General features: G+C 47.3%; 1 protein-coding gene across 1 annotated transcript; it reads left to right on the forward strand.

Annotated features, from left to right (window-relative positions):
- The first annotated feature begins 1,111 nt into the window (after positions 1-1,111).
- LOC146557317 (interferon alpha/beta receptor 1b-like) lies at positions 1,112-18,473 on the forward strand. Its single transcript, XM_085249562.1, has 8 exons — positions 1,112-1,315; positions 11,160-11,298; positions 11,825-12,015; positions 13,769-13,929; positions 14,767-14,911; positions 16,914-17,071; positions 17,226-17,398; positions 17,481-18,473. Exons 1-8 carry the CDS (start codon positions 1,249-1,251, stop codon positions 17,722-17,724), a joined length of 1,278 nt encoding a protein of 425 aa, XP_085105688.1. The 5' UTR covers positions 1,112-1,248; the 3' UTR covers positions 17,725-18,473.
- The last annotated feature ends 8,821 nt before the right edge of the window (positions 18,474-27,294 follow it).

A 27,294-nucleotide genomic window follows, 5' to 3' on the forward strand; every position in this document is an offset into this window, starting at 1 on the left:
TGCCACGATTTGTTCCCCCGGTTCAAATCACAGACAAACAGAATCCCACAGCTGTTTATGTTTTTGAACACATTTTGCACAGAGAGGCATTTTTAAAAAAATGTATTGATGCAATGTTGAATATTATTACACAGGAAAAAACAACTACAGTAAAATAATCACAGCGTGATGCCTCTGCCTTTGTAAATGGAGGGACAGTAACTGCGTGTAAAACCTGCAGACAGTCAGATTAACAGTATTTCGTCTCTATCTGCCATTCTGCAATTCATCTCATGTAAACAATAACGTGGCGCACAGCGTGACGTGAAAAAGGCACATACCTTTGATGTTGCAATGAACCACACCTAAACGCATAAAAGGAGTTTAAAAAATCTCAGTTTTCGGTGATTCGAAACGCCGTCTACGTGGACGAAACAGCTGCGTGTTCAAAAATACCCGTGTAGGTGCGGACGCAGCGTAAACGAGTTAGTAGTTTATTTTATTACTACCTGTAATTTATTGCAGATTACTTGTATTTGCTTAATTGTTTACTAAAGGTTTGAAGTGTGAAATAAACTGCAATGGAGCAAAATATGTGTGTGGTTGGAGGATGTGTTAGTGCATGTGCACGCGCGGGGGTGAGGGGCGCGAACATTTTTCTTGTAAAACAAAGGGGGGTTGGAGAGGGGGGTGGCTAGCAAAAAAGTTTGGGAACCACTGACGTAGCACATCATTATATAGCAGCTAGCCCAACTTCAGTAACCCTACAAACGTCACTGCTGTTTAGTTTTCTGTCTTCATCTATGTTGGAAGTGATAGCAGAGCTGTACGTTTGAATTTTTCAGAAATCTCTCAGTCAGAACATGCTATATCATGTTTAGGTGGAAACTAGCGAGCTAACTTCCTGCTAGCTTCATGTTATGTAATAAATCCTGTTTTCATGGATGCCTGGATGTTAAACTTAATTTTTACACCTGGTAAAGCAGCAACACTGATCATTTTATTAAAGATTAAAGAATTTAGACAGTTTTTAACTCTCAGTGATGCCACAGTGACACCGTCCCAGACCAAGACAACAACAACGGCGCAGACGCGTCTCAGACCGGACGTTGATTGAGGCCCCGCCCATTCTTTTATTTCGAAAACCACGCCGGAACAGAACTCTGTGAATTACAGAGAGAGAGATACGTGCCGAGTCAGTCCGATCCGTGAGTCGGTGAGTCTGTCAGTGTGGAAGTTTCTCGGTCCGTGGGTCCTGTCAGCGGCGCGATGTCCGCCGCCCCCCGCCACGGCCTCGCTCTTCTTCACGGCCTCCTCCTCCTCTTCTTCTTCTGTGGTAAGTCCCACAACTGGCTGCGTTAGCATAGCATGCTAGCCTCGGTCCGTGCTGCTTATTTACTTAATTTTCTCCGAAACTACAGAGCGAGGCTCACCTGTGTGCCGCGCGGGTCTCTCACCTGCCCGCGGTGGGGTTTATATTTGAGATTAAATGATCGTTTTAGTCCGCAGCTGTTTGTGTGTGTGCGTGTGCGTGCGCACAAACGGGAAGCAAACGGGTTAAACTGGCACGGACTGGCTCGGTGTCACAGTCAGGAATGCCAGGTTGGTGGGGCTGAAGGCTCTACGAAGCAGACAGAGTGTGTTAAAGTGGATAAAATGAGTGTGTGTGTGTGTGTCATAAATCAGCGGTGGCTGTTATTGGAGTGAAAGCTGTAATTATAATATTTCTGTGCGGTGACACATGATCAGAGAAGCCTGGGTGTTCGGGACATGAAGTCGATCATGTTTCACAGTGGGGGGGATTCCCTCTGTACAGGCGTCCCACGGGGGTTTTTACAGTGTATTTACCGGACGAAATGTATGATAATATTTCCCAGAGCAGGTTTGGGATGTGCGCTTCGTCTCATGTTATGATTGTGCACAGAGACACGAAGATGCGCCTCGGGCTGCTGGACTGACTCACCTTTCACTTTGTCTTTCAGGATTCTTTAAACGGGAGATAACGGAGATAAAATAAGAGTTTTTATTCAGAGTTGTGCTCCTAAATACAGTATTACAGTAAATATACTCCAAGTATTGCATTAAAGTTGTACTTTGTGTGCGCGGTGTTTTCAGTTTGTTGCCCGCGGCCGTGTCCGTGAGCTTTGATGGCGTCTGTGTTTTCGGGAAACTGATCTGAGCTCACTGCAGTTCCTGATTGTCTGTTCCTCATAGCTGCTGGATGATGTAAATAGCTGACAGGAGAATGAACTCGTGGTGTTAAAGTTTCTGCAGAAATCATCTGTTCCTGGTAAACATAAATGGGAAGAGGTCAGAGATTTACTCAGGGACAAAACGATTTGACAAACAGCATAAAAACGTCTTGTTCCACTTCCTCTCTCGCTGCTCTCTTCTGCTTTTCTGTGAAAGACTGAGGCTGTGTTCACACTCAGGATAAAGATTGTCGAACAGCACCCACAGAATGAAAATAAACCTGCATGACTGTGAAACCAAACATGGAGGAAAAAGCTCTGTGTTTGCAAAAACCGAAGGCTGTTCCTGTTCCTACGTTTGAAGCATCAGAGCGGCTCTGAAACAGGCAGCGGGGTCAGCGTGCTCTGGTGTAAACGGTGACGGTCAGGAGGGCTGCCGCTCCTCTGCGTTATTGCGCTCACCTTTCGCAGGTGTGTCGATGGTGGACAAACCCCATGATCTGCTGGACGCCCACCATCATGCCACAAACAGGAACTTCAGATGAAGCAGTTGTTCCACACCGCTCACACCTCTGGAGCTGGAACCCTGTGGATCGTCAGCTCACACTGAATCCATTTTAATCAGAGTTCAGCAGGTCCTCGTTCAGCTGCCAGGCGTCTGAGCTTGTTTGACCTGAAGCTGTCAGAAAGGAGGGAAATGATCGAGTGGAAAGTCCTCTTCACAGCAGTTATTCTTCCTTCACCCTTTATGTGACAGAAACTAGAACCACAGGAGTCCGATGTGTGTCCACTCTGAGAAATCAGGCGATAAAGAAGGAAAAAACTTTATTAACCGCCCTGATCTCGCTGTGAGCGCAGAGCACACAGACGCTGTGAGAGCACGCCACTCTGACAGAGCTTCTTCTGTCTTGTCTGTTTTCTGTTTGTTGTCATGTATCTGTTGTGTGACTGCTGTGTGCGAGCGACACACACCTTTTATTGGGGTCAATAAATTGACCTGAATCAGTAAAATGGATCCGAGCTTCAAACAATTCTGTTTTTATGCCGGCGTCATCCAGCCCCACAGGTTCTCCCACTCTCAGTGTGAGGCATAGTTTAGTGTGCACACCTCAGCCTTTGTCCTGTGTGTGTGTGTGTGTGTCGTATCAAAATGTGTGAGTACATCATGTCAACAAAGTCTTCATTTGGTGTGTTTCCCTTTAGTGATCACAGCTTCTACTGGTGTGTGAGGGTTGGCTCGTGCAGTGTAGGGTGACTGGTCGATAACTGGTCGATAACTGGTCGATAACTGGTCGATAACTGGTCGATAACTGGTTGACAGTCGGCCAGTGTGAGGCTTGGTGGTGCTTTATGGTTTAACGGTGGCCATAATAGTTTTACAGGGAGTCATTTAGAGTCGGTCAGCCTGGATGAACCTGCAGGACTCATGACTGTCATGACAGGTTCCCAGTGGTCACATGGGTTTAGTACTGATCTGTTTCAGGTGGCTGCTGCTGTAACGCACAGCTCTCCCCGTCAGTGTGTCTCTAGTATTTGTGTGCAGACTCTGGTGCTGTGTGAGCTGCTGATTGTTGTGTGGATTCACTTTCATTTCACTTTGCCTCGGTGTGTTTCTCTCTGATTCATGACTTGAGTTTCACTGTGAGTCTGAGGCCACGCCTGTGTCAGTGGCGTGTCTCTGCAGGCTGAAGGACACTTCCCCTCCCCTCCTCAGGCACAGATCGCACAGACACCGTTTCCTGTAGTTGTGTGCTTGCGGTGGTGAAGGCTGGCACGTCGTTACTCAGGGCGGTGAGCCGACACCCTTTGTTGAGCAACAGTTTCACCTTGAAGTTGTTCTGCTTTGGATTCGCATCAGTAACACGTTTGGCACACAGACCCCCCCACTCAGCTCGCTGTCACTGCACTGCATTTAACTCATATACACCATCAACATGTCCACGCTACACTCGCTTTGAGTACGTTTGATGCTTGCAATGAATTTTCCCGTGTTTCTGGTCCTTCAAAAGTTCAGCAGATCTCCACCTGCAGGGCTGAAAAACGTCAGCTCTGAGGAAACATCGAGTCAGCTTTAAAGCCACTGCAGGAGTCCCGGTCTGAAGACTCGGCCTGTGTTTGTTAGAGCAGCTGTGAGCAGCTGTGTGATGCTTCCTTTAGATTCCTTCTGCTGCGTACAAATAGCTCTGCTGTGTATAAAAGAGTAAAAGTGGTGAGAAAATCAAATCAGTCAGTTCTGTCCCACACAGTCAGTGATTTCACAGCGGCAGCGCGTTGAAACATGAAATAAATGCCGTTCCTGAATGTTGGTGACTTCCCAGTAGAGCTGGGCGATAGAACGATAACGATATGTATCGCGATATAACTTTTACTCGATAGAGAAATTAAGCTATCGCGATAGACCTCGCCGCTCTTGTCCTCTTAAAAAAAAAAAAAAAAAAAAAAAAAAAAAAAAAAAAAGGTCAGCCAATCCAAATTAAGTAGCGCAGAGCCGAACCAATCACAGCCGCAGCGTCACGTCGCATGACTTGTTACGTACAGCACAAGTGCCAAGCCGCACGTGTGTTTGTTTGGGAAGCAGCCAGCGGGTAATGGAGGAAATGAGTGTGCCGACTAGGAAAATCAACCGAGCGTGACCGAAGAGAAAACAGATGATGGTTCCAACGCCGGAGAGATTGTCGAACGGAAGAGCCATAGAAGTTCCGTAGTGTGAAGGTATTTCGGCTATTTCAAGTCTGACAAAAACAGAGTAGCTGCACTGTAAATTGTGCCGAAAGCAAGTCTGGAAATACAATAAACTGGTGCATGCGTCACACTGTGCGCCACGTTATTGTTTCGGTGAAATGAATTTCTACAATACTGTTACTGTTAATTCTACTCTCTGCAGTGTTTAAATGCTTACATATACACACAGTTACTGTCCCTCCACACATACGACTCGGTTCTGCTTCTATGCCCCAGCTTTGTTTACTTTTTCCCACCGAGGCTTCTAGACTTCTGATTGGCCAACATTTCTGCACGGTTAGGAATCTAGCGCCACCTGCTGCTTTGGCATGTTCATAGCAGCGTTTTCCTTCATTTCTGCCTTTATGTGTGGACGGGATTATTTTTTAAAACGAAAACGGAAAATCTCAGTTTTCAAAAATACCCGTGTACGTGTGGACGTAGCCTCAGTCTCTGACTGGAAGCGCTAATTCGTCATTCGGCTTTTGTCAGACTAAAGTAACTGTTAAAACTGTTTGAAAAGCTCAGCTATACAACAAGGAGAGATTGAGAATTTCCTTTTAGTTCTCAGTTTATTTGATATTGACAAAAGTTAGTCAGTTTTGTCTGTTCTTCTGTAAAACAAACTAAGATTTATTTTTAGAATTCATATTTTGTTTCTAAGTGGAATTGACAGTTTAGTCTGTTTCGTTTGTTCTATTTTGAAACTTAAACGCTTTAGCGGCTGCCTTTGTGTAGTTTGCAATATTTGCCTTTATTTATCTGAAAAAGTCTCATGTTCCTTAAGTACATCTACCCTGTTGAACTTATTATGGGAAATAAATATTTAAATAAAAACAAGCTGCTGATTATTTCACATTTTACTTGTGAGCAACGGCACATTTAAATCTTACAAATATAGTTATTTGGCTTATATCGTGATAGATATCGTTATCGCCTGAAATGAAAAAAACATATCGTGATATGAAAAAATCTCATATCGCCCAGCTCTACTTCCCAGGAGCGCTCAGGCTGGGCCGCTGTGTTCAGAGAGGCGCACAACCCAGCGCTGGTACCTTCTCAAAGTGCATTGTGGGTAAACTTTGAGGCTCTTTGTCTGCTCGGAGCGTCGTCAGGCAGATACTCCTCACCGCTGAATAATCTCAGAGTGGCTGTGATTCTGGGGGATTATTGTTTTGTTGCTGTGGCCAGCACATCTGGATCCAGGTGTGGGGGAAGCTCGGTCTTTATCCACAGTTCCTCCTTCACTCTCACAAATGCTTTCTCGCTCATATTTTTATTCTGCTCGGAAACACCTGTGCTTTATTTTTGTCCCTGGGGCTGCTGGGTAAATAATCACTCTCACTCCCAGTGCGGTCAGGTTAGTCGCAGCACTTCCTGTTCCTCGGCAGACGCTGTGCTGGTGTTTTTACTCGATGTGCAGACGCTCGTTTTCGTGGCTGATACGATTATTGTTATTCTGATCTAGGGCTGTTTGATATAACCATATATATTGGTTGCTGGAGTACTTTTCTATGCTGTGGTGTGCTGGGGGAGCAGCGCAGCAAAGAAGGACTCATGCAGGCTGGAGAAACTGATCAGGAAGGCTAGCTCTGTGGTCGGCATGAAGCTGGACACTCTGGTGACAGTGGCAGAGAAAAGGACACTAAAGAAGCTGCTGGACATTATGAACAATGCTGGACATCCTCTGCACACAGCTTTAACAACCAGAAGAGTCTGTTCAGTGACAGGTTGCTTCTCCCCAAGACAAGAACTAACAGACTTAAAAACTCCTTTGTCCCACACGCCATCAGACTGTTTAACTCCTCTCTGGAGGGGAGAGGGAGGGGAAACAGGAGGACAAAGGAGGGGGAACAACTAAGCTGTAGTGCCTCTTCACCTCACTGTGCAATACTTTTGTAAATAGTCAATGGTGCAATAGACCTCAATACTTGAAATGTGCAATTCACTTGTATTTTTATTTTTATTCCTATTTATTCTATTTATCCCCTTCGTATATTTTATTTATATGTGTGTGTGTGTGTGTGTGTGTGTGTGTGTGTGTGTATATAATATTCTGTAACTGTAACTTCTGTCGGTGCTGTGCTTTTGGAAACCGAATTTCCCAGAGCAACCCACCCGAGGGATTAATAAAGTTTTATCTTATCTTATATGGATGACGATATAAAAACGTCGTTTCATTTCACGCTATCGTTTGTTTCGTGGTGTCGGAAATAAACTGTTTACAGCAATATTTGTTCATGGTTCTGATGTCACTGTAGTGGCTGTATTCATTTATTAAAGTTCTCTTTCTCTTATATTTAATATCACCACACTACGGACGGACAAGCGCCTGTTTTTATGCGTTCTCGTTAGCAACAACGACGGTAACAGCATCGCGTGTCCGCTTGTTTATGTTCCACATAAACCTTTCACAATAAAGCTCAAGATCCTGTTGAGACTTTTCAAAATAAACTGAATCACGTGAAAGAGCAGATTATTTACGATGAGAAGTAAAAAAGAGCCGCCAATAACGATAGAGGAGATTCAGAAAGCGATTGGAAAATTACGTACAAACAAGGCACCAGGCAGTGATGGGTTTCCTGCCGAATAGTACAAGAAATGTGGAAAAGAATTGATACCCTTACTCCACCAGACTCTTAATTGGACTCACACTAAACATGTGATTCTCTCCTCTTGGAGGGAGGCAATTATCACGGTGCTGCCAAAACCACAAAAACAAAGAGAATACTGCCAAAATTACAGGCCTATATCGGTGTTGAATGTTGATTATAAAATCTATACTACAATCCTATCAAATAGGCTCCAGTCGTTTATACCAGACCTGATAGATGAGGACCAAGCAGGTTTTGTCAAAAATAGACAGGCACAAGACAATATTAGAAGGACCCTACACATCATACACCAAATACATAAAGACAAGATACCGGCTGCATTGATAAGTTTAGATGCAGAAAAAGCCTTCGATCGAGTCAGCTGGGACTTCCTGTACCTAACCATGGCAAAGTTCGGGTTCACTACGAAATCAATCCAATGTATTAAATCTCTCTATGACAAACCGACTGCAAGACTAAAAGTTAACGGCTCATTGACAAAGACATTCCAAGTAGAGAGAGGAACTAGACAGGGTTGCTGTTTAAGTCCAACCTTATTTGCCTTGTATATTGAGCCATTGGCACAAATGATTAGACAAGACGCCCTAATAACAGGAATAGAAATCAATAAACAAGAGCATGTAATTAGTCTGTTTGCTGATGACGTGTTGATAGCCCTCAAAAACCCCACAAACTCTTTTATGCAGCTCACAGAAATGTTAGGAAAATTTGGTACGCTTTCTGGCTACAAAGTAAATATACTTAAAACTCAAGTTCTAATGTTTAATTGTATACCAACTCAAAATCTTAAGGAATGGGAAATAAAGTGGGAGGCAAAAACCCTTAAATATTTAGGTATAAATATAACCAAAGACTATGACAAACTATATCAAAGTAACTATGGACATATAAATAACAGGATAAGGCAGGATATGGAAAGATGGAATACATATCCGTTAGGATTTAGTGACAGGATAAATGTGATAAAGATGAATATCTTACCACGATTGCTATATTTATTCCTCTCTCTTCCGATAAGCATACCTCAAACCCAATTCTCAGAATGGGATAAGTATATATCTAGATTTGTCTGGGAAGGCAAGCGGCCAAGGGTACGATACACTACTTTACAGCTTACTAAGGAGAAAGGAGGAATGTCGCTTCCTAATTTAAAAGAATATTTTCGTGCTGCACAGATACGCCAGATAACATATTGGTGTAGTGATGATTACGGGGCTCGCTGGAAGGATGTGGAGCTCTCCACACTCAATGTCCCAATCCAAACAAACATGGGTATGAAGAAGACCCCTGAATACGTAACTAAAGACCAAGATAGGAACCCGATAATATCCTTTACATTAAATGTATGGTATGATACAGTAAGGGAGTTCAGGATTGGCAAAGAGCTTGGTTTGCTAAAATGGATAGCCTTCGATGAAGAATTTAGACCAGGAAAATTGGATCTTGGTTTTAAAAATTGGAATGAAAAGGGAATCACAGCAATTTGTTTATTAATCAAAAAAGGAGAAATTAAAAGTTTTGAAGAATTAAAACGGGAATACAACTTAAAAAACAAGGATTTTTTCAGATACTTACAGGTGAGAGATTACCTTAATAAAAACATAAAAATAGAGGAAGACAAAATCCATCCTATTATAAAAATAATTATGCTAGCATATAAAAGTGTTATTCCAAAAACAGTGTCTACAAATGTTTGATGGAATCAAGACAGGACTCAACTGTATATGTTAAAGTAAAATGGGAAAGAGAGCTGAGTGAAGAAATCACTGAGGTGTGGTATGAAACATGGAAAGAACATAAGAATACAACTCACTCATTGAGGTGGAGAGAATTCATCTGGAAAAATCAAATTCGCTATTTTATTACACCTAAGATTAAAAATAAACAAACCAATACACAACAACAATGTTGGAGGCTGTGTGGATGGGATGAACCAGACCATACACACATTTTCTGGAAATGCAGAAAAATTCACACTTTCTGGGTTAAAATTCACTCAGCTCTCTGTGATATATTAGGTTATATTATTCCTAGAACCTGCCTTGTTTTGTATCTAGGGTACTTGGAAGGTACTGTAGATGTAAAGGATCGTTACCTGGCTAAGATTCTCCTTTTGGCAGCAAAGAAGGCCATCACCAAAAACTGGCTTAAGACAGAAACACCAGGAAAGCAGCAGTGGGTAGCAATTGTGGAGGACATTATGGAGATGGAGAACCTTACATATAAACTGAAAGTAAAGGAAGAACGCTTTTTGAAGGACTGGGGAAAATGGTTGACGTACAACGGAAGGGGAAAAAAGACTGAACTGAATGAAGATGAGCATACAAGAAGAAGAAAAAAAAAAAAGTGAAATGAACGATGGAAATGTTTGACACCACAGGCATGTTTCCTTTTTTTCTTTTGTTTTACTTTATCTTATTTTTCTAATTATTATTCTATATGTATCTATATTTTTATACATATATATTTGTTTGTTTCTTTTTCTTTCTAATTTCACTGTCTTGAGTTTGTGACTCTCTTTGTATTCTGTTATTCTGAAGAAACTGTATGCGTAATGGACAGGTGAGTTCTTCAAATAAATAAAATAAAAAGTTATAAAAATAAAAAAAAAAAAAAAAAAAAAAAAAGCCGCCAGGTGCTAAAAAATCAACCTTAGACTCAAACATCAGAACAGGCTTTTCCCCGCAGCACGCCGTGTGATAAATACTCACAAAGAAAAAAATGTATCGTTTCATGCATCGTTAAAACACTCGACTCCGGGTAAAGGACGCGCAGCTGGAAACACTTCACGCAAGTCGAGCTGCCCGAGATTCACAGAATTTACAGAAATTGTTACATTTTTGTGATTTATATCGTTGTCAGGACGATAGAATTCTGATATCGGGATGTGAGATTTTGGTCATATCGCACAGCTCTATTCTGATCACAGCCACGTGGACCTGATTTACAGCTGCGGGGCCAGCAGCTGAGGACGAAGGAACAACATAAGGGTCATGTGACAAGTTGATGGCTATTTTTCAAAATAAAAGCCTCACTTAGTTATAGGACCTAGGGATGGATAATTGGGGAGGGAATCAAACATGGGGTTCATGTCCCAGACTGAGGTCACAATGACCACCTGTGGACACCTGAAGACCGAGACTAGAGGCAAGATGGCGGCAGCTGATCTGCTGCGTGTGCACGTGTTACAAACCCTCAGACACACACACACACACACACACACACACACACACACACACACACACACACACACACACAGCAGGGCTATAGACTAACGTTTACTTCTGTAACTTGTCCTTTTCCCCATGTGTCTGCGATGACACCTGTAACCTGGGTGCATGTGACATCATTACTGGAGGTGGGGTTTATTTTCAAGCCATTTGAACTTTGAACGGAACATCTTCTTTGGGAATATCGTAGGCAATGTTAAACCTCATGTCGGCGTCCTCTGACGACCTGTTTGCTGCTGCCTGAAAGGCCGATGTCTCGGGACTACTTCCTGTGAGGTCGCGCTGACGACACTGAGCTGGAAAGATTTCTGTTTTTCTCTTCGCACACACATGTTGACTTTCTCAGAGAGATAGCGATATAGAACGCATAGTATGCAAACTGTTAACCCCACTCCAGCCAATCCTCTGTTTCTGTCCTGCAGGTGGAGCCGATGGATCCGAGGTGCCGCCTCCTCAGAACGTCATCACGAAGACCTTGAACACCAACTACACGCTGAGCTGGGACTGGCCGCCGGGCGCTGCAGGGACCCACGCCGTCACCTTCACCACGCAATATGTGCCGTAAGTCTGAGAATCACGAGGGCGGGGCTTATTTACCTGTCAGACGGTGGACACAGGGGGCGTGGTCCACCTCACCAAACCAGCGACAGGAAGCTGTCAGAGAGGCTTACTGGAAACGGGCTCAGGCTCAGCCATCTCTTCCTCATACTTGAAGCAGAGCCTGAGCCCGGCTCGTGTTTCTCCTCTCTGGTTTCACTGGAATTCATTTGAGACGTTTATTAACCACCTGGCCTGCCATCATGTGATCACATAAAGACCTTTTAACTCCTCGCTGGTATTTTAATACGAGTTTAAGTGTAAGTCAGAGTGTGCTCCATGCCTCAGAGAGCCGTGGAGCAGCCTTCCTCTTCGCAGTTTTCCTCCCTCGTCCCCATCATCCTGCTTCCACAGGCGTTAACCTCCCAGCCCCGACCTATGAAACAGACACGTTTACTGAAACACGGCTGGTGTGTTGCTGTTGTAATTAGATTTGATTCAATGAAAGCTCTCCCTCCACTAATGTGTTTTCATGTTCTCGTATCCTCAGGAGGTACCAGCTGAAGTTTAAGAAGAAGAAGACAAACTGGATCACGGCGTGCAACCAGACGTCACACCGGTCATGTGACCTCACACGGTTCAACCTGCACTACCTGGGCATCTTCGTGCTCCAGGTGCGAGCCACCGTGGACGGGCAGCACTCGGAGTGGGCGCAGACGGAGTTCTGCCCCGATAAGGAGGGTAAGACGAGTGCTCGGCTTTCCAGGAACTGCGATGTGCACATGCTGCAGCAGCGTTTGAGCTCACGTGTGAGCTCACCATAAACCATGAAAAACAAGGTGTTATGACTCAGAGGTGAACAGCCTTCGCACAGTATCGGTGCAACAGCCGAGAGCTGCGCTCAGCAGGGATAAAGATCTCCAGCTTCAAATATGTGACTGTGAATCGTGCGTCCATGTGTGAGGCTCTCATCGCTGCAGTAAATGAACCAGAATCAGCCAAGCAGTCACAGAAAGTCTGTGCAGGTGTTCACTACACATCCTGGGACCTGAGCTCACCTGTTGTCTGAACCATTAGTGTAGATGCCCTCAAGCCCACAGTTCTGACCCAACTTTTATTCAACCAGCGAGTTTTTTTATTTTGTTTTGTTTTTACCCTAAGTGACGCGGGAGTCTCTCTAAGTCGATGTCCAAGAGGTTTCTCAGCTTTTATTTACATTTCAGCAAAAAGTGTCACATCCAAAATGATTCATAGTCTTCTTAGAAAAGCCTTTATTGGCAACCTCGGATCAGTGTTTCGCACTGATCTGCTCCTCCGTCTTTAGCAGTGAGCTCAGGTTGGAGGGTCTCCTCGCCCTGGTCTTTAGCTCATCCACAGAGTCTCAGTTGGGTTGGAGTCAGGACTCTGGCCGGGCTGCTGCACAGTGTTAATGGTTTTGTCTGCTAACTGTTGGTTTTGCTGTGAAATGTCCACTGGTGCCTGAGGCCAAGTCTCTCTGCAGACTGCCTGATGTTGTTGTTGAGAATCTTCGTTCATGGTGGCGTTCATGTTCGACAGTGGGGATGGTGTTCTTTGGGATCAATTAAAGAAACGTCATCGTTACTAAACAACTAAATTTTTTCTTCCTCCGACCAAAACACAGAAGACCAGACGTCCTCTTCTTTGTCCAGATGAGCATTTGCAAAGGCCAAGCGGGTATTTGTGCGCCTCCTCTGGAGAGGTGGCGTCCTCCTTGAGATGCATCCGTGGAAATTGCAGCCACTGGAACTTTGGAAAGCGTGAGATGTGGCCTCGTGACAGTGTGTTATAATTATGGGCTTGGCTGTATTTGCCTAGCTGAGCCTGCACTGTGTGCTGCCTCACATATACCAACATGCAAATATGCAGCCCGAGCAGCGGAGCTCTCTGCATGTAGACGACCGACACCGCGAACGCGTCGCATTGATTTGAGTAATCGAGTATTTCATCGATTGTGGTCTGTCGCCTCACAGTAACAAGGTCCTGGGTTTGAATCCAGGCTGTCTGCATAAAATGGCAAGGTTTATGTAACGCCTGCTGAGTGTGTGATAGTAGAAAATGTTCCTGCTCTTGTTCTTCTCTGTTCAGCCTTTGAATGTTACTATTAATATTTTCTGTTCTTTTCCTCGTGTCTTCATCTCTGTAGACGATTTCAGTTGTTTTTGTAAGATTGCAGTCAGGTGTTGCTTAAATCTGCTGCTGGCATCAGACAAGCAGAAAGAAAGAGGAAGGAAGCAGCCGACGGGGAGAAACCAGGACAGCTGTCACGTCCTCTGTGCTTGTTATTTCAGCGTTGGCGGCCTGAGCTAAAGTCCAGCTGCAGAGGTTTCAGGCCCTGTGCAGTGAGACAGCAGTCTGCCTGGGCTCCTTCAGTAGACGGTCACATGGTGTTTAAGGACCGCCTCACAGGTGTCAGAGCAGGTGAAACACCTGCTCATCAGGTGAATAAATGTGATCTCCTCTCTGTCCCGTCTAGCGGCTCTGGGGCCTCCCAGCAACGTGACCCTCGCTCCTGCTGGAAGCGACCTGGACGTGGTCGTCACCGACCCGCTGACCAGCAACAACACCTCCATGAGGGAGCACGTCCCCAACCTGTACTACCACGTCCAGTACTGGGAGCGCCAGGCTGATGGGCAGGTAGGAAGCCCCTCCCACTTCAGTATTACCTTTTCTCCTCGTGTGTGTGTGTGTGTTTGTTCTCGCCTCCCCAAGACGTTTCGGTGGAGAACAGATGTATTTCCTGTGTGAATCTCGCCGTACTTCCTGCCGTACTTCCTGCCAGCTGGCTGCAGTTGAGCAGCGAGCTGAAAACTGGTTTGATGAGGAAGAAACAGGTCACTGCAGCACGTCCCAAAATAAGCCGAGCGCGTGACGAGCGAGTCGATGATGAGGGTTAACGCCACACAAACACGACATGCACGGAGGAATCGGACAGCTCAGAGCCTCACACAGAAACACGGGAACCTATCAGAGCCCACCACATCTGCAGAAGGACCCGCCCCCTCGGGTCAGCTGACTGACTCAGACTGTACAAAGGTGGTCGAGTGAGTAGACGGGACACGTGAGCGTCTCAGGCCTGTGTGTGTGATAAAGGTGATGATGAAGACGTGGTCCAGCTGCAGAGGTGCAGCCTCAGTGATCATGTCGGTGACAGTGGGAGCACAAACGTGTTCAGCACCAAACCCCCAAACGCACAGGAAACCACACAGACGTCACGTTTACACTCGTGGTGGAGTTTAAGTTAGGATGAGACACACAATCACACACAGACACACAATCACACACAGACACACAATCACACACAGACACGCACACAGTCCTGTTTGCAGTCTGTCCTGATTGGCTGCAGTCAGGCTGACTATTACAGGACTGATGATGATGATGTCTGACTGCATGTTGATGCTGGTGCGTGGCGGTCCGCTCAGAGTGATGCTCTCTGCCGTTACCCCTCTGACCTTTGCCCCTCCCCCTCAGGCAAAGCGGCTGAGGATCAACACCACCATGGTGACGCTGCCGGGCTTGAAGGCGTGGACCTGGTACTGTGTGAGGGTGCAGTCTCGCGACGATTTCTACTCGAAGACCAGCGACTTCACGGTGCCGCACTGCATGCAGACCGAAGGTAACGCCGTCACTCTCACTAAGCTTGGCGCTCTGCTTCCTGCAGCTGTGACAGCACAGCCTCTCTCTCTCGCCCTCTCTCTCTCTCTCTCTCGCCCTCTCTCTCTCTCTCTCTCGCCCTCTCTCTCTCTCGCCCTCTCTCTCTCTCGCCCTCTCTCTCTCTCGCCCTCTCTCTCTCTCGCCCTCTCTCTCTCTCGCCCTCTCTCTCTCGCCCCCTCTCTCTCTCTCTCGCCCGCCCTCTCTCGCCCGCCCTCTCTCGCCCGCCCTCTCTCGCCCACCCTCTCTCCCGCTCTCTCTCTCTCTCTCGCCCCCCTCTCTCTCTCCCGCTCTCTCTCTCTCGCCCCCCTCTCTCTCGCGCCCCCCCCTCTCTCGCCCGCTCTCTCGCTCTCTCGCCCGCCCCCGCCCTCTCTCTCTCCCGCCCTCTCTCTCTCTCTCTCGCCCCCCCTCTCTCTCTCGCCCCCCCTCTCTCTCTCGCCCCCCCTCTCTCTCGCCCCCCCTCTCTCTCGCCCTCTCTCGCCCGCCCTCTCTCTCTCTCGCCCTCTCTCTCTCTCGCCCCTCTCTCTCTCTCGCCCTCTCTCTCTCTCGCTCTCTCGCCCCCCCTCTCTCTCGCCCTCTCGCCCCCCCTCTCTCTCTCGCCCGCCCTCTCTCTCTCGCCCGCCCAATCTCTCTCGCCCGCCCTCTCTCTCGCCCGCCCAATCTCTCTCTCTCGCCCTCTCTCTCTCTCTCGCCCTCTCTCTCTCTCGCCCAATCTCTCTCTCTCGCCCTCTCTCTCTCTCTCGCCCTCTCTCTCTCTCTCGCCCTCTCTCTCTCTCTCGCCCTCTCTCTCTCTCGCCCGCCCTCTCTCGCTCGCCCTCTCTCTCTCTCGCCCTCTCTCTCTCTCTCTCTCGCCCTCTCTCTCTCTCGCCCTCTCTCGCCCTCTCTCTCGCCCGCCCTCTCTCTCTCTCGCCCTCTCTCTCTCTCGCCCTCTCTCTCTCTCATCCGCCCTCTCTCGCTCGCCCTCTCTCTCTCGCCCGCCCTCTCTCTCTCTCTCGCCCTTTCTCTCTCTCTCGCCCTCTCTCTCTCGCCCCCTCTCTCTCTCTCTCGCCCGCCCTCTCTCTCTCTCTCGCCCTCTCTCTCTCGCCCTTTCTCTCTCTCGCCCGCCCCCTCTCTCTCGCCCTCTCTCTCTCTCTCTCTCGCCCTCTCTCTCGCCCTCTCTCTCTCTCTCTCGCCCTCTCTCTCTCTCTCTCGCTCTCTCGCCCCCCTCTCTCGCGCCCCCCCTCTCTCGCCCGCTCTCTCGCCCGCTCTCTCGCTCTCTCTCGCCCTCTCTCTCTCTCTCGCCCTCTCTCTCTCTCTCGCCCTCTCTCTCTCTCGCCCGCCCTCTCTCTCTCGCCCGCCCAATCTCTCTCGCCCGCCCTCTCTCTCGCCCGCCCAATCTCTCTCTCTCGCCCTCTCTCTCTCTCTCGCCCTCTCTCTCTCTCTCGCCCTCTCTCTCTCTCGCCCGCCCTCTCTCGCTCGCCCTCTCTCTCTCTCTCGCCCTCTCTCTCTCTCTCTCGCCCTCTCTCTCTCTCGCCCTCTCTCGCCCTCTCTCTCGCCCCCTCTCTCTCTCTCTCGCCCTCTCTCTCTCTCTCGCCCTCTCTCTCTCTCATCCGCCCTCTCTCGCCCGCCCTCTCTCTCTCTCTCGCCCTCTCTCTCTCTCTCGCCCCCTCTCTCTCTCTCGCCCTCTCTCTCTCGCTCGCCCTCTCTCTCTCTCGCCCTCTCTCTCTCGCCCTCTCTCTCTCAGAGACCAGCTTCTTTCTGAGTCAAAATTGAATCGAATTGATTGTAGAAATTAAAACCGATACCAGCACAGCCTCCACGCAGGGACACATCAGAGGAGAACCAATCAGGTGTCAGAATGTAAACTCGTCCAATCATAGCCTGCAGAGGAGATAAGTGAAGTTCTCTGAGGGTCTGAGAGGGTGGTCACATGGGCTGTGACTCTGAAGGCGGAGCGCCTCCATCTAACGGCGTCGGTTTGTTTCCAGGTTCGATCCCCTGGTGGAACATCTTCCTGTACTTCCTGGGCTCGCTGCTGTTCTTCTTCCTGATCGTGCTGGGAACCATTTACGGTTTATTCAGGTGCTGCAAGACCATGAAGGATGTTCTGAACCCGTCCGACCAGATGCCCTCCCACCTGAAGAAGGTAGCTTGCAGTTGATGAGCGGGTGGTGTTCACCTGATTGATCTGTTTTATTTAAACCATGAACTGGAACACTTATGATGAGGTGTGATCGGGGCGTTTCTCTGTGATGTGTGCATCATCAGCAGCTCTTCTTCTCTCCTCTGTCCTCCTGCAGTACCTCTGCAGCTCTCCGGGCTCCGACATCCCTCGCCTCCTCACCCCGGACTCTGAGTCTGAGCTGCTGTGTGAAGGTGTGACCATCTGTCCACCGCCCACCGTCCTGGAAATCCACATCCCTCCTGCCGAGGAGCTGGCAGCACCCCCCTCGGGCCTGGAGCCGAACAGCAGGTCAGTGTTGGCGTGTTCATTAGAGAGCGTTCATGATGGCAGATCCGGCAACGCCAGCTAAACCGTGTCTCTGTGTTTGCAGTGTCAGGCACAGCCGGCAGGACAGCAGCAGCAGCGGCGACTCCGGCGTCTACTCCTCTGGCGGCGGCTCCTCAAGCAGCTCTGCCCTGAAGCATCTCAGCGCCGTTCGCCACAACCACATGGGGAGCGATGACATCTTTAAGGGTTTGTTGGACCCTGAGCGGGTGAACCTGCGGGAGATGACAGCCCACCTCAAGAGCCAGCCCGAGGTCGCAGACGAGGGCGTCGTGGACGTGTGCGTCTGAGCGAAGAGGAGACGGGTCCATGGGAAATGTGTGGCGTGCCTTTTTTCCGCCAGTCACTGTGAAACGAGCGTCTCTTTTTAAACACAAACACTGAAAAAGACTGAACTGCTGAGCCACGCCCCTCACGCAGAAGGAATGAGTCGTGCTGGAGCGTCGCCGTTTGCAGCTGCTGATCCTGGTTCAGGCAGACAGGAAGTCCTGCTGGTGCTGACAGAAACATTCCTCCTTCAGCCGCTACTGTCGTCTTAACCCTCGCCACACAGCTCGACTCTGCGCGCCATCATGCATCACTTTAACTTTCACAGGTAGCTTGCAGGTGCTAGCATTAATCAAAGAGGAAGCAGTTCATTACGTGAGCGCACCTGGCTACAAGCATGACATCTCTGCGGGCGGCGGCCTCTGTGTCGCTTTCATTTAATCTCCGTTTTACCGTAACAGCACGTTTTATTCTTCCATTTATGGTTCTTATAGAATCTCTGTTCTGGTAACTCTTGCTTTCTTTATGGGTCTGTCTCACCTCCATCTGCAGCTTATGCTCCGCCCACATGGTGATGTAGAAACCGAATCTGTGGCATGTATCAGCAGGACAAATCAAACTAATTGTAATCAAAGAAGCATCAGTCGTGTGGTTTGACTTCCTGCTCTGAATCGCCCCGCCCATCTGCTGACCTCTGTTAACCTTTGTATATAAGCTTGTTGTGCAGCTGTGTTTACAATCAGAAACTAAATAAACTCCTGAAAAAACCAAACTCGCTTCATGTTACTGTGCGCAACATCTTCTCGTTCCAAACCCTCGTTTCACATGTTTGATGACGCAGTTCCTGTGACGTCCAGCAGAGGCAGCAGTGAGTCAGTCCCCATAAACTCCCATGTTTACAGCAGCAAAGAGCCTCTGTGCGGACTCAAACTCACGCCCCTGCGTTTCTATGGTACACTGTTGCCCAACAGTGCAAAAACATGAAACGAGTGATTTTTCACGTGACAGGCGTTTGCTCTGCTGCAGAGCTTTTCTTTGGTTTTTTCCACGTCATGAAGAAAAGCTTGAGTGTCGCTGATAAACTGCAGCCGGTTCTGTTCCCGTGGCAGAAATGTTGGACAGGTACGTGAAAGCTCGACCAAAGCTGCACTTTCCTCGGGTGAAATGACCTGAGAACAGGAAACATGATTCATGTAAAGTTCAGCTACTAAATCCCTCCAAGATGAACCACTTCTAATTCTGTGTTTATTTGCTCACACTGTCACATGGAAAAAGGATGGTTGATCTTGTAGCTTTCCCAACAATGACCTTGGGGAGTTCAATTAGTTTTATACAGCGCCAAATTGCAACAACAGTCGTCTCAAGGTGCTTTATATCATACAGTAGATCGTACAATAATACATACAGACAAAAACCCAACAATCATATGACCCCCTATGAGCACTTTGGCGACAGTGGGAAAGAAAAACTCCCTTTTAACAGGAAGAAACCTCCAGCAGGACCAGGCAGGGGTGGGGCCATCTGCTGTGATTGTTTGAGAGAAGGAAGACAGGCTAAAGACATGCTGTGGAAGAGAGACAGAGGTTAATAACAGATATGATTCAATGCAGAGAGGTCTACATCTGCAGAAATGGTGGCGTGCTCTACAGATTTAATGGCTGAAAGTTGACTGTGATGATTTCAGACAGCAGACATATCTGGGAATAATCTGGGCTAATTTTCTCTCAGTTACTGACAAATGCTGCTGTGTGCCTGAGTTTCCTATTCTCCCTGAGTCAGTGCCAAAGGTTGCCTGAAGGAGACTGGACGACACTTTCGGCGAACATGGAGCTGCAACCTGCAGTTCCTCTGACGTCCAGCAGAGGCTCCAGCAGTGTGTCAGTCCCCACAGACTCTACGTTTGGTTAACAGACCGTCCAACAAGTCTGAGCTGAGTCTTTCTCTGTGTTTGATGTGATATGTGTTTGAACTGCTCTTGTTCTGTCAGGAATGTATGGAGTACATGGGACAGACCTGAAAAAGTAGTCCGTGCAGCCTGAGGTGAATTGAACCAGAATTATGCCAGAAGCCTGCTGACGACGCTGAGGCGTGCCTTTCTGAGGAACGTTTACCAAATATTAGAGGCGTGCCCGTGACCAGCACTAGCATTGGCTGATGCCTCCTCAGCTCTGAGCTTTCATCCAAATAAAACAAGCTAATGGGAGATGAGACGGGAGCGAGGGCCATCTTTTATGTACTTGTGATGGTGGTGGAGAGAGACTGAGGTTTCAATAATCTGTCGTACTTACATATAAGCTGAGAGATGTTCTGTGATGTTGCCGTGCACAGACAGGTGAGACAGTCACTGTGCTGTGAGTGCGCTCCGTGGCGCCCAGCGGAGAGCGGCGGTCGAGCCTCGTGATTCACAGCTGCTCCCTCTCCCTGCTCTCAGCTGGTATTCCCCGTCACTTCCCCGAGTCAGACAGAAAATGAAACCGCTCCGAGCACGACCAACAAAGGGTCGCAGCGGGGCCAAGAACCAAAACAGTTCCAAACATGTGGTGGGAGTCTGATCAGCTGATAAACAGCTGATATTTGATTTCTGTTTAGTCTCTTAATCAGTCCTCTGTTCTCCCGCCTGAAGCTTTCTTCTCCCTGTTTCTCATTTCCAAATATTCCAGATATCTTTTTGACCTGGGGTCCTGTTACTCCTCATACAGGAAGTGATTGGGTTGAAAACCTGCTGATTTTAGAATAGAATAGAATAGAATTCAACTTTATTGTCATTGCACATGCACAGGTACAGGGCAACGAAATGCAGTTTGCATCCATCCAGAAGTGCTTTAGTGATATAGATATATTACAATATATATTAGCAATAATATAGATATGTAAGTATATTACAGAAATAGGTCTATTATGGTATGTTATAATGTACACGGTATGAAGTATGTTGTGAATATTCTATAACTATAAGTATGTACAGGCTGTAGTGAGTACAAGCTATGTACAGGCTATGAACAGGATATAAATATGAAAAACTATACAGAATATGAAATAAATAACTTTACAGAATCTGAGATATACAGCTATACAGAAATGGGAACTATGCAAGTTGTAAACAGTTGTAGGATTAAAAATTATCGAATGTACAGAATGATTATTTACACAGGGCTATACAGTAGTGCAGTTAAGATAAGTGAGGGTGTAGATAGTTTCTACAGAGGCTGTATAAAGTGCTAGTGGTTGTGAGTGGTGGTTCAGTCCATGTTATTATTGTGTGTTTGAGGGTACAGTTGTCCATTGTGGGTGTGTGTATGTTCAGTCCATGAGTTTAACGTGGGTCAGATGTCAGGAGGCAGAGTTCAGGAGTCTGACAGCTGTGGGGAAGAAGCTGTTCCGGTACCTGGTGGTCTTAGTCCGGAGGCTCCTGTGGCGCCTCCCAGAGGGCAGGAGGGTGAAGAGTCCATGTGATGGGTGACTGGGGTCTTTGATGATTTTCCCAGCCCTTTTCAGACACCGCTTCCTGTAGATGTCTTTTATGGCAGGAAGTGGTGCTCCGGCGATGCGCTGGGCAGTTTTCACGACCCTCTGCAACGCCTTCCGGTCCGAGGCAGAGCAGTTCCCGTACCAGACTGTTATACAGTTGGTCAGGATGCTCTCGATGGTGCAACGATAGAAGTTCACCAGGATGTCTGAGGACAGGTGGTTCTTTCTCAGAGTCCTCAAGAAGAAGAGGCGCTGGTGAGCCTTCTTGACCAGCTTGGAGCAGTTGGTCGTCCAGGTGAGATCCTCGGAGATGTGGACTCCCAGGAACTTGAAGCTGCTCACACGCTCCACAGCCGTCCCCTTAATGTGGATGGGTGGATGTGGGTCAGCATTCCTCCTGTAGTCCACGATGAGCTCCTTGGTCTTCTCGGTGTTAAGCAGCAGGTTGTTTCTGTCGCACCACAGCCAGACGATCCACCTCCTCCCTGTAGGCGGCCTCATCGTTGTCACTGATGAGGCCAATCACCGTGGTGTCATCTGCAAACTTAATGATGGTGTTGGAACCATCAGCAGGTCTGCAGTCGTGGGTGAAGAGGGAGTAGAGGAAAGGGCTCATCACACAGCCTTGTGGTACACCGGTGTTCATTGTGATGGTAGATGAGCAGCGGTTATCCAGCCGGACATGTTGGGGGCGGTTGGTCAGGAAGTCCAGTAACCATTTGCAGATGAGGGAACTGATGCCCAGGTCTGTCAGTTTCCTGATGAGTTGTGAGGGGTGGATTGTGTTGAATGCTGAACTGAAGTCTATAAACAGCATTCTGGCGTAGGTGTTGTTGTTGTCCAGGTGTGAGAGGACAGAGTGCAGTGCGATGGAGACTGCATCCTCTGTGCTCCTGTTCTGGCGGTATGCGAATTGGTGGGGGTCCAGGGTGGGGGGGAGACAGGATTTGAAGTGTGCTAGGACCAGCTGCTCTAAGCACTTAGTGATGATGGGGGTGAGTGCTACTGGGCGGTAGTCATTGAAAGAACCAGATTTAAATGTGGTTCAGGTTTTAATTGTCTTTGATGTTTTTGACTTTTTGTCAGATTTTTGTAGTTTTATCCTGTTTTTCTTCATTTTCTGGTTTTCCTGTGTGCCTTGCTGTCACCTCCAGTCTTTCTGATTATGAACCTGTGCCTGTAGTTCTCCGGTCATTCTTTGAAGTATGGATTTAGCTCCTTTGTTTGCGTGCTTATGGTCTCAGGCTTTGATGCTTTTGGTGTTTGTTTAGGGCTTCTGGACTTGAGTCAGTCAACGCCTCTGTTTGTTTTGCCGTCCTCTCCTGCTTAGCAACGTTACCTGATATCACTAGTTTAGCTTCTGTGCTTTTGTTCAGTATATTGACAAAAGGATTGGCTCAGCTGGCTTCACACGGATATCAGCTTGAGTGGCATTCCCATTCTTAATCCATCCATAGGTTTAATATGATGTCAGCCCCCCTCTTGCAGCGATAACAGCTGCAAATCTTCTAGGAAGTCTTTCCACAGGTACAGGATTGGTCACCCTGATGTTGGACGAGAAGGCCTGGCTAATTCATTCCAAAGGTCCATCCATCAACCTAGGCATCCATCCATCCATTCATCATCCCATATACCCATCATCCATCCATCCGTTCTGTCAGGACTCTGTGCTGGTGTGCAGTCATGTTGGAACAGGAAGAGGACATCCCCAAACTGTTCCCACAAATTTGGGAGCATGAAATTGTCCATAAAGTCTTCTTATGCTGAAGCATTGAGAGTTCCTTTCACTGGATCTGAGAGGCTGAGCCCAGCTACTGCAAAACACCCCCACACCATGGCACAGTGCGGTCAGACAAGTACTGTTGACTATTGAACCCAGACTTCTCCATCAGACTGAGTTTGCTTCTTAAATACCAGGTACATAATTGGCAGGAACCCTAAACCTGACCTCCAACAAGAAAACTCTGTCCTGCTCAGGGAGGGGTAGCCATCTATGTGTCATGTGATTTCACACATAACTGTAATTGAGTATCCTCTGCGTAGCAATCAGTATCAGGTTTTCTAGTAATAGTACCAAAGGGAAGCATCTACATTGTGGATTATACTTTCTGCACAGGCTGGCACGGTTTTAGAACATAGAAGTAAAAACTCAGATATGACTGAAGGAGGGATTTTTGAATCTCCTCTCCATGTGTTTAAGCCACCTGAATGTGTGACTGTACGATCACATCACAATGCCCAGTTATTGTGGAAAACTGTTATTCATGGACAGGTTGGGAGGACAGTGGTAAGGACTCTGCTTGCCTGTCTGGCTTCAGAGCTGAAAGGAAACCTGGGTTTGTTCCTGTTTTCCTCAGAGGACAGTAAGTTGTCCTAACTTTGCTTCTTTTTTGGAAAGTCTTAGACCTTAGAATACCATTTTGTTTCTAGCGTATGACTCATGTGGTTTAAGGGATGTGACTGTGAATTATTACAGGGATTCATGCATCTCTTTGTTGGGTCTTGTTGAGGTAGCTTCTCTCTCAGCCTTGAGTTTGTGAAGCAGAACGTCTAAGCTTCCTCTGGTCTTTCAGAGTGAGCAGCTCAGAGGTTCACACAGGTCGTTGGTCATGTTGGACATCTCGTTTTGGCTCTCAGCAAAGGCGGTCGCACTTTTTCTCCTCTCCTCCTCACCCTTATCTTCCCTGCTTAGCCTCTTGTGTCCTTGTCTTGTCTTGTGTGTGTTACTTTCCCTCGAACAGTCTCTCACTGTCGTTCTCTAAAACCTAAAAGAGAATTATGGATTTGATCAACTGGTCTCTGAATGTTATTGACACCCTTTTCTCAATGAGAAGTCTGGGCTTGGGAGAGCCTGAGTGCCCTGGAGGGACTTTCCCTGCCAGATACACGATGGACAGGTGGCAGGAATGGAGGGTTGTGTGCCTGGCGGGACTGTCGATCGAGGACGCTGAAGATATCTACCTATTTGGAACCATGATAACAGGGTTCTTGCTGATCGGAGCTGGCTTGGCCCTGGCTTATCGGAGAATTAAGACAGCGGAACGAGCTGTTCAAACCCCCCCAAGGCTGCCCGCTGGAATCGAAGTGATGGGACGAGGTGCGACCTCTCACAACGAACGCAGCATGGTCAACACCTTGGAGACGCTTACAGCTGCCGTGAAGACTCAAAACAACAACATTGAGCGTATGGGGGGATACATCAGAGAGAGGCCTGCTCAGAATGAGACCCTTGAGCGACAGTTGGAAAACATCGCGGAACGGATCACTGCAGTTGTGAGGTCTCAGAATCAAAAGAATGACAACACCATGGAACAGAAGTTTGATACCATCATGGGGAGGCTCGCGACTCTCCGACGGGAGATTGAGAGGCCAGCATCAGAGTGTTAAAGAGCAGCTTGACGTTCTCCTGGGCTGCTCGCATGAAAAATCAACAAAATCAACATCGTAATGCAGACACCACCACGGCGCCAGCCGAACAATCACTCGCTGATAACGACTGTGTGATGACTATTCTTCCCATCCCATGCAAGGCCACCTGGGTTGGCTGGAGGACTGTTTACTTAGCCTGATAGGGTGAAGGACACTGTCTCAGCTGAACTATGGACACGCACACACACACTTACACTGATAAGCACTCACTCATCCCCCCTCCCTTTCCAACACCTTCGATGCTTGTTGCCTCCTGGGAACACGAGGCGGGTCTGGGCCCGCGCTAGAGACGGCGCCGTTGCAGGATGGCTGCTGTGTTGCCTGGGATTACTCCTCATCCCCTACCCAACCCTGTGGCTTGTCATGTCTTCACAATGTTGTGCTGTGGACATTCATGTGCTTTTTTGTGCAGAGGACTTTTTTTGTTTCCTGCTCTCGTGCTGTCCTACCATGGAAGCACAGCATGAGTGGAGGTCTCTTTTTTTCCTCTTGTACCTTCCCGTTGTTATGTACATTTCAGTGTTTTCAGTGCAACGCTACCGATCTCCGACTTGTAACCCCATGTGATGTCTGTGTTATGTGTGTAAGGTCGGGGGTGGTCCCATTTCACGGCAGGGCAACCTGCTTGTGACAAATAAAGCTTTGATTAGTTGATTGATTGATGTGTAACTGCTCGGTGCTGTTATGAAGAATACTTAAGCCACCATGGCTCTGAACACAGCGCATGTAACAACTACCAGTCGGAGGGAAGTGTACAGATCAATGGCGCCCTCTGATGGAGGGAGCTGGGCAGACTGTTTGTCTCTTAGTGCCATCTTGCAGTGAAAATGTTTCAGCCCAATGATTTATTGATGCAAAAAATAACCTGATTTATAAAGTCTGTATCAGAGTTAAACTTTAAGCAGAGATTTGATGAAATATGAGTCATGGCACTGAGAATCCTGACTTTAACTCAAGGAAGAAGGTTTCCATCACGTCAGCGGGATCCACCGCCTTGTTCCAGTTTGATTATTGGTTCTTCTTTATGTCTTTCGTGATCCTCCCTGTCCAGCTAATGGTACCGCAGTTATGGAGCTTTACATGATGAGCTGCTCAGTGAAAGAAGCAAATGCAAAAAGGCCCTCAGATGTGCTGGGATGCCTCAGATTAAGTGTGATTGTCCTGATGCTCCTGTGGGAATTAAGGTCCCGTCAACATTTAAGGTGCTGATGGTAAAGGAGGCTTCTCTCTGGGGTCTGTAACATGCTGATCCATACACTGCTCAAATAGATGCACACAGCACAAATGCCCTGGGTTAACCCTGGGAAGAGTGAGGCGATCACAACGATGAAGGAAGCACAAATGTTAGTGAGCTTTCCCAGGATTCATTCCCAGCCTTCTGGATCTGGGATATGGATCGGCTCTGTTATCAAAATGCTCCAGAAAGCTCCGTCTCCTGCTGTGCTCATCATGTATGACCAAATACATCCTTCATCTCGTGGCCTTTGCGCTTTTTTTTTTTAGTCCAATTATCTGCCGGCCTTATTCAGGCCAGTCAACGTTCACTCTGTCTCACAGACTCCTTTGTGCAACCCACCTCCTCCCATCATGGCCTCTCCCTGCTCACTCAGGCTCCATTCAAGCCTCCGTCTCTATCTCCACCAGCAGAGTCTAGACTCCAGGGGGTCAAACATGACTCTGTACATCAATAAATCATGTTCACCCTGTGGAACTCCATAATTAACCTCAGTGTGTGAAGAGGACTCTCCATTTACATGCACAAACTGGAGTCTATTAGATAGATATGATACAAACCACTGCAGCACAGTACCTGTAATACCTACAGCATGTTCTAATCGCTCTAATAGGATATTATGGTCGACAGTATCGAACGCTGCACTGAGGTCTAGCAGGACAAGCACAGAGATGAGTCCACTGTCAGAGGCCATAAGAAGATCATTTGTAACCTTCACTAAAGCTGTTTCTGTGCTGTGATGAGCTCTGAAACCTGACTGAAACTCTTCAAATAAACCTCTGCAGATGATCTGTTAGCTGTTTGACAACTACTCTTTCAAGGATGTTTGATATGAAAGGAAGGTTGGAGATTGGCCTATACTTAGCTAAGACTGCTGGGTCTAGAGATGCTTTTTGAGTAAAGGTTTAACTACAGCCAGCTTGAAGGCCTGTGGTACATAGCTGATTATTAGAGATAGGTTGATCATATATAAGATCGAAGAATTAATTAATGGCAGGACTTCTTTGAGCAGTTTTGTAGGAATGGGGTCTAAAAGACACGTTGATGGTTTGGAGGAAGTAATTATTGAAGTTAACTCAGAAAGATCAATTGGAGAAAAAGAGTCTAACTTAACATCAATGGTACTAAGAGTAGCTGTAGATAATATTACATCTGTGAGACTGTTCAGAAGGCAGCTTAGATATATTCATTGCCATGCAGATGCAGTCTTTCGATCCCTGAAGCCTCATAACAAACACTAATTAGTTAAACTGCAGTAATGTCTGTGAATGCTTAGGAATGTTTATTTAAATGCTTTAACTAATTATTTTATTTAACTTAGATCTGTACTTTTTAAGCTCTGTCATTTAATATTTTAAAATTTTTAATTTAAGTTCTTTCTTTTTGTAATTTCTAGCTTAGCAAGCTCCACCTCCTGTGGAAACTGTGGTCAAACATCCCAAAACCTCAGTCGGGTCACATG

Source organism: Mchenga conophoros, linkage group LG16 (genome assembly GCF_057382185.1).
Source record: "Mchenga conophoros isolate Kocher_MC1m ecotype Shallow Benthic linkage group LG16, M_conophoros_male_GT1.1, whole genome shotgun sequence".
Lineage (NCBI taxonomy): Eukaryota > Metazoa > Chordata > Actinopteri > Cichliformes > Cichlidae > Mchenga > Mchenga conophoros.

Excerpts from the sequence above, each read along its gene's own strand:
- LOC146557317 (XM_085249562.1), top strand. The coding sequence starts at position 1,249 with ATGTCCGCCGCCCCCCGCCACGGCCTCGCTCTTCTTCACGGCCTCCTC. Across the intron at positions 17,072-17,225 it reads TGCCCTCCCACCTGAAGAAG|TACCTCTGCAGCTCTCCGGG; the intron begins GTAGCTTGCAGT and ends GTCCTCCTGCAG. Across the intron at positions 17,399-17,480 it reads GGCCTGGAGCCGAACAGCAG|TGTCAGGCACAGCCGGCAGG; the intron begins GTCAGTGTTGGC and ends CTGTGTTTGCAG.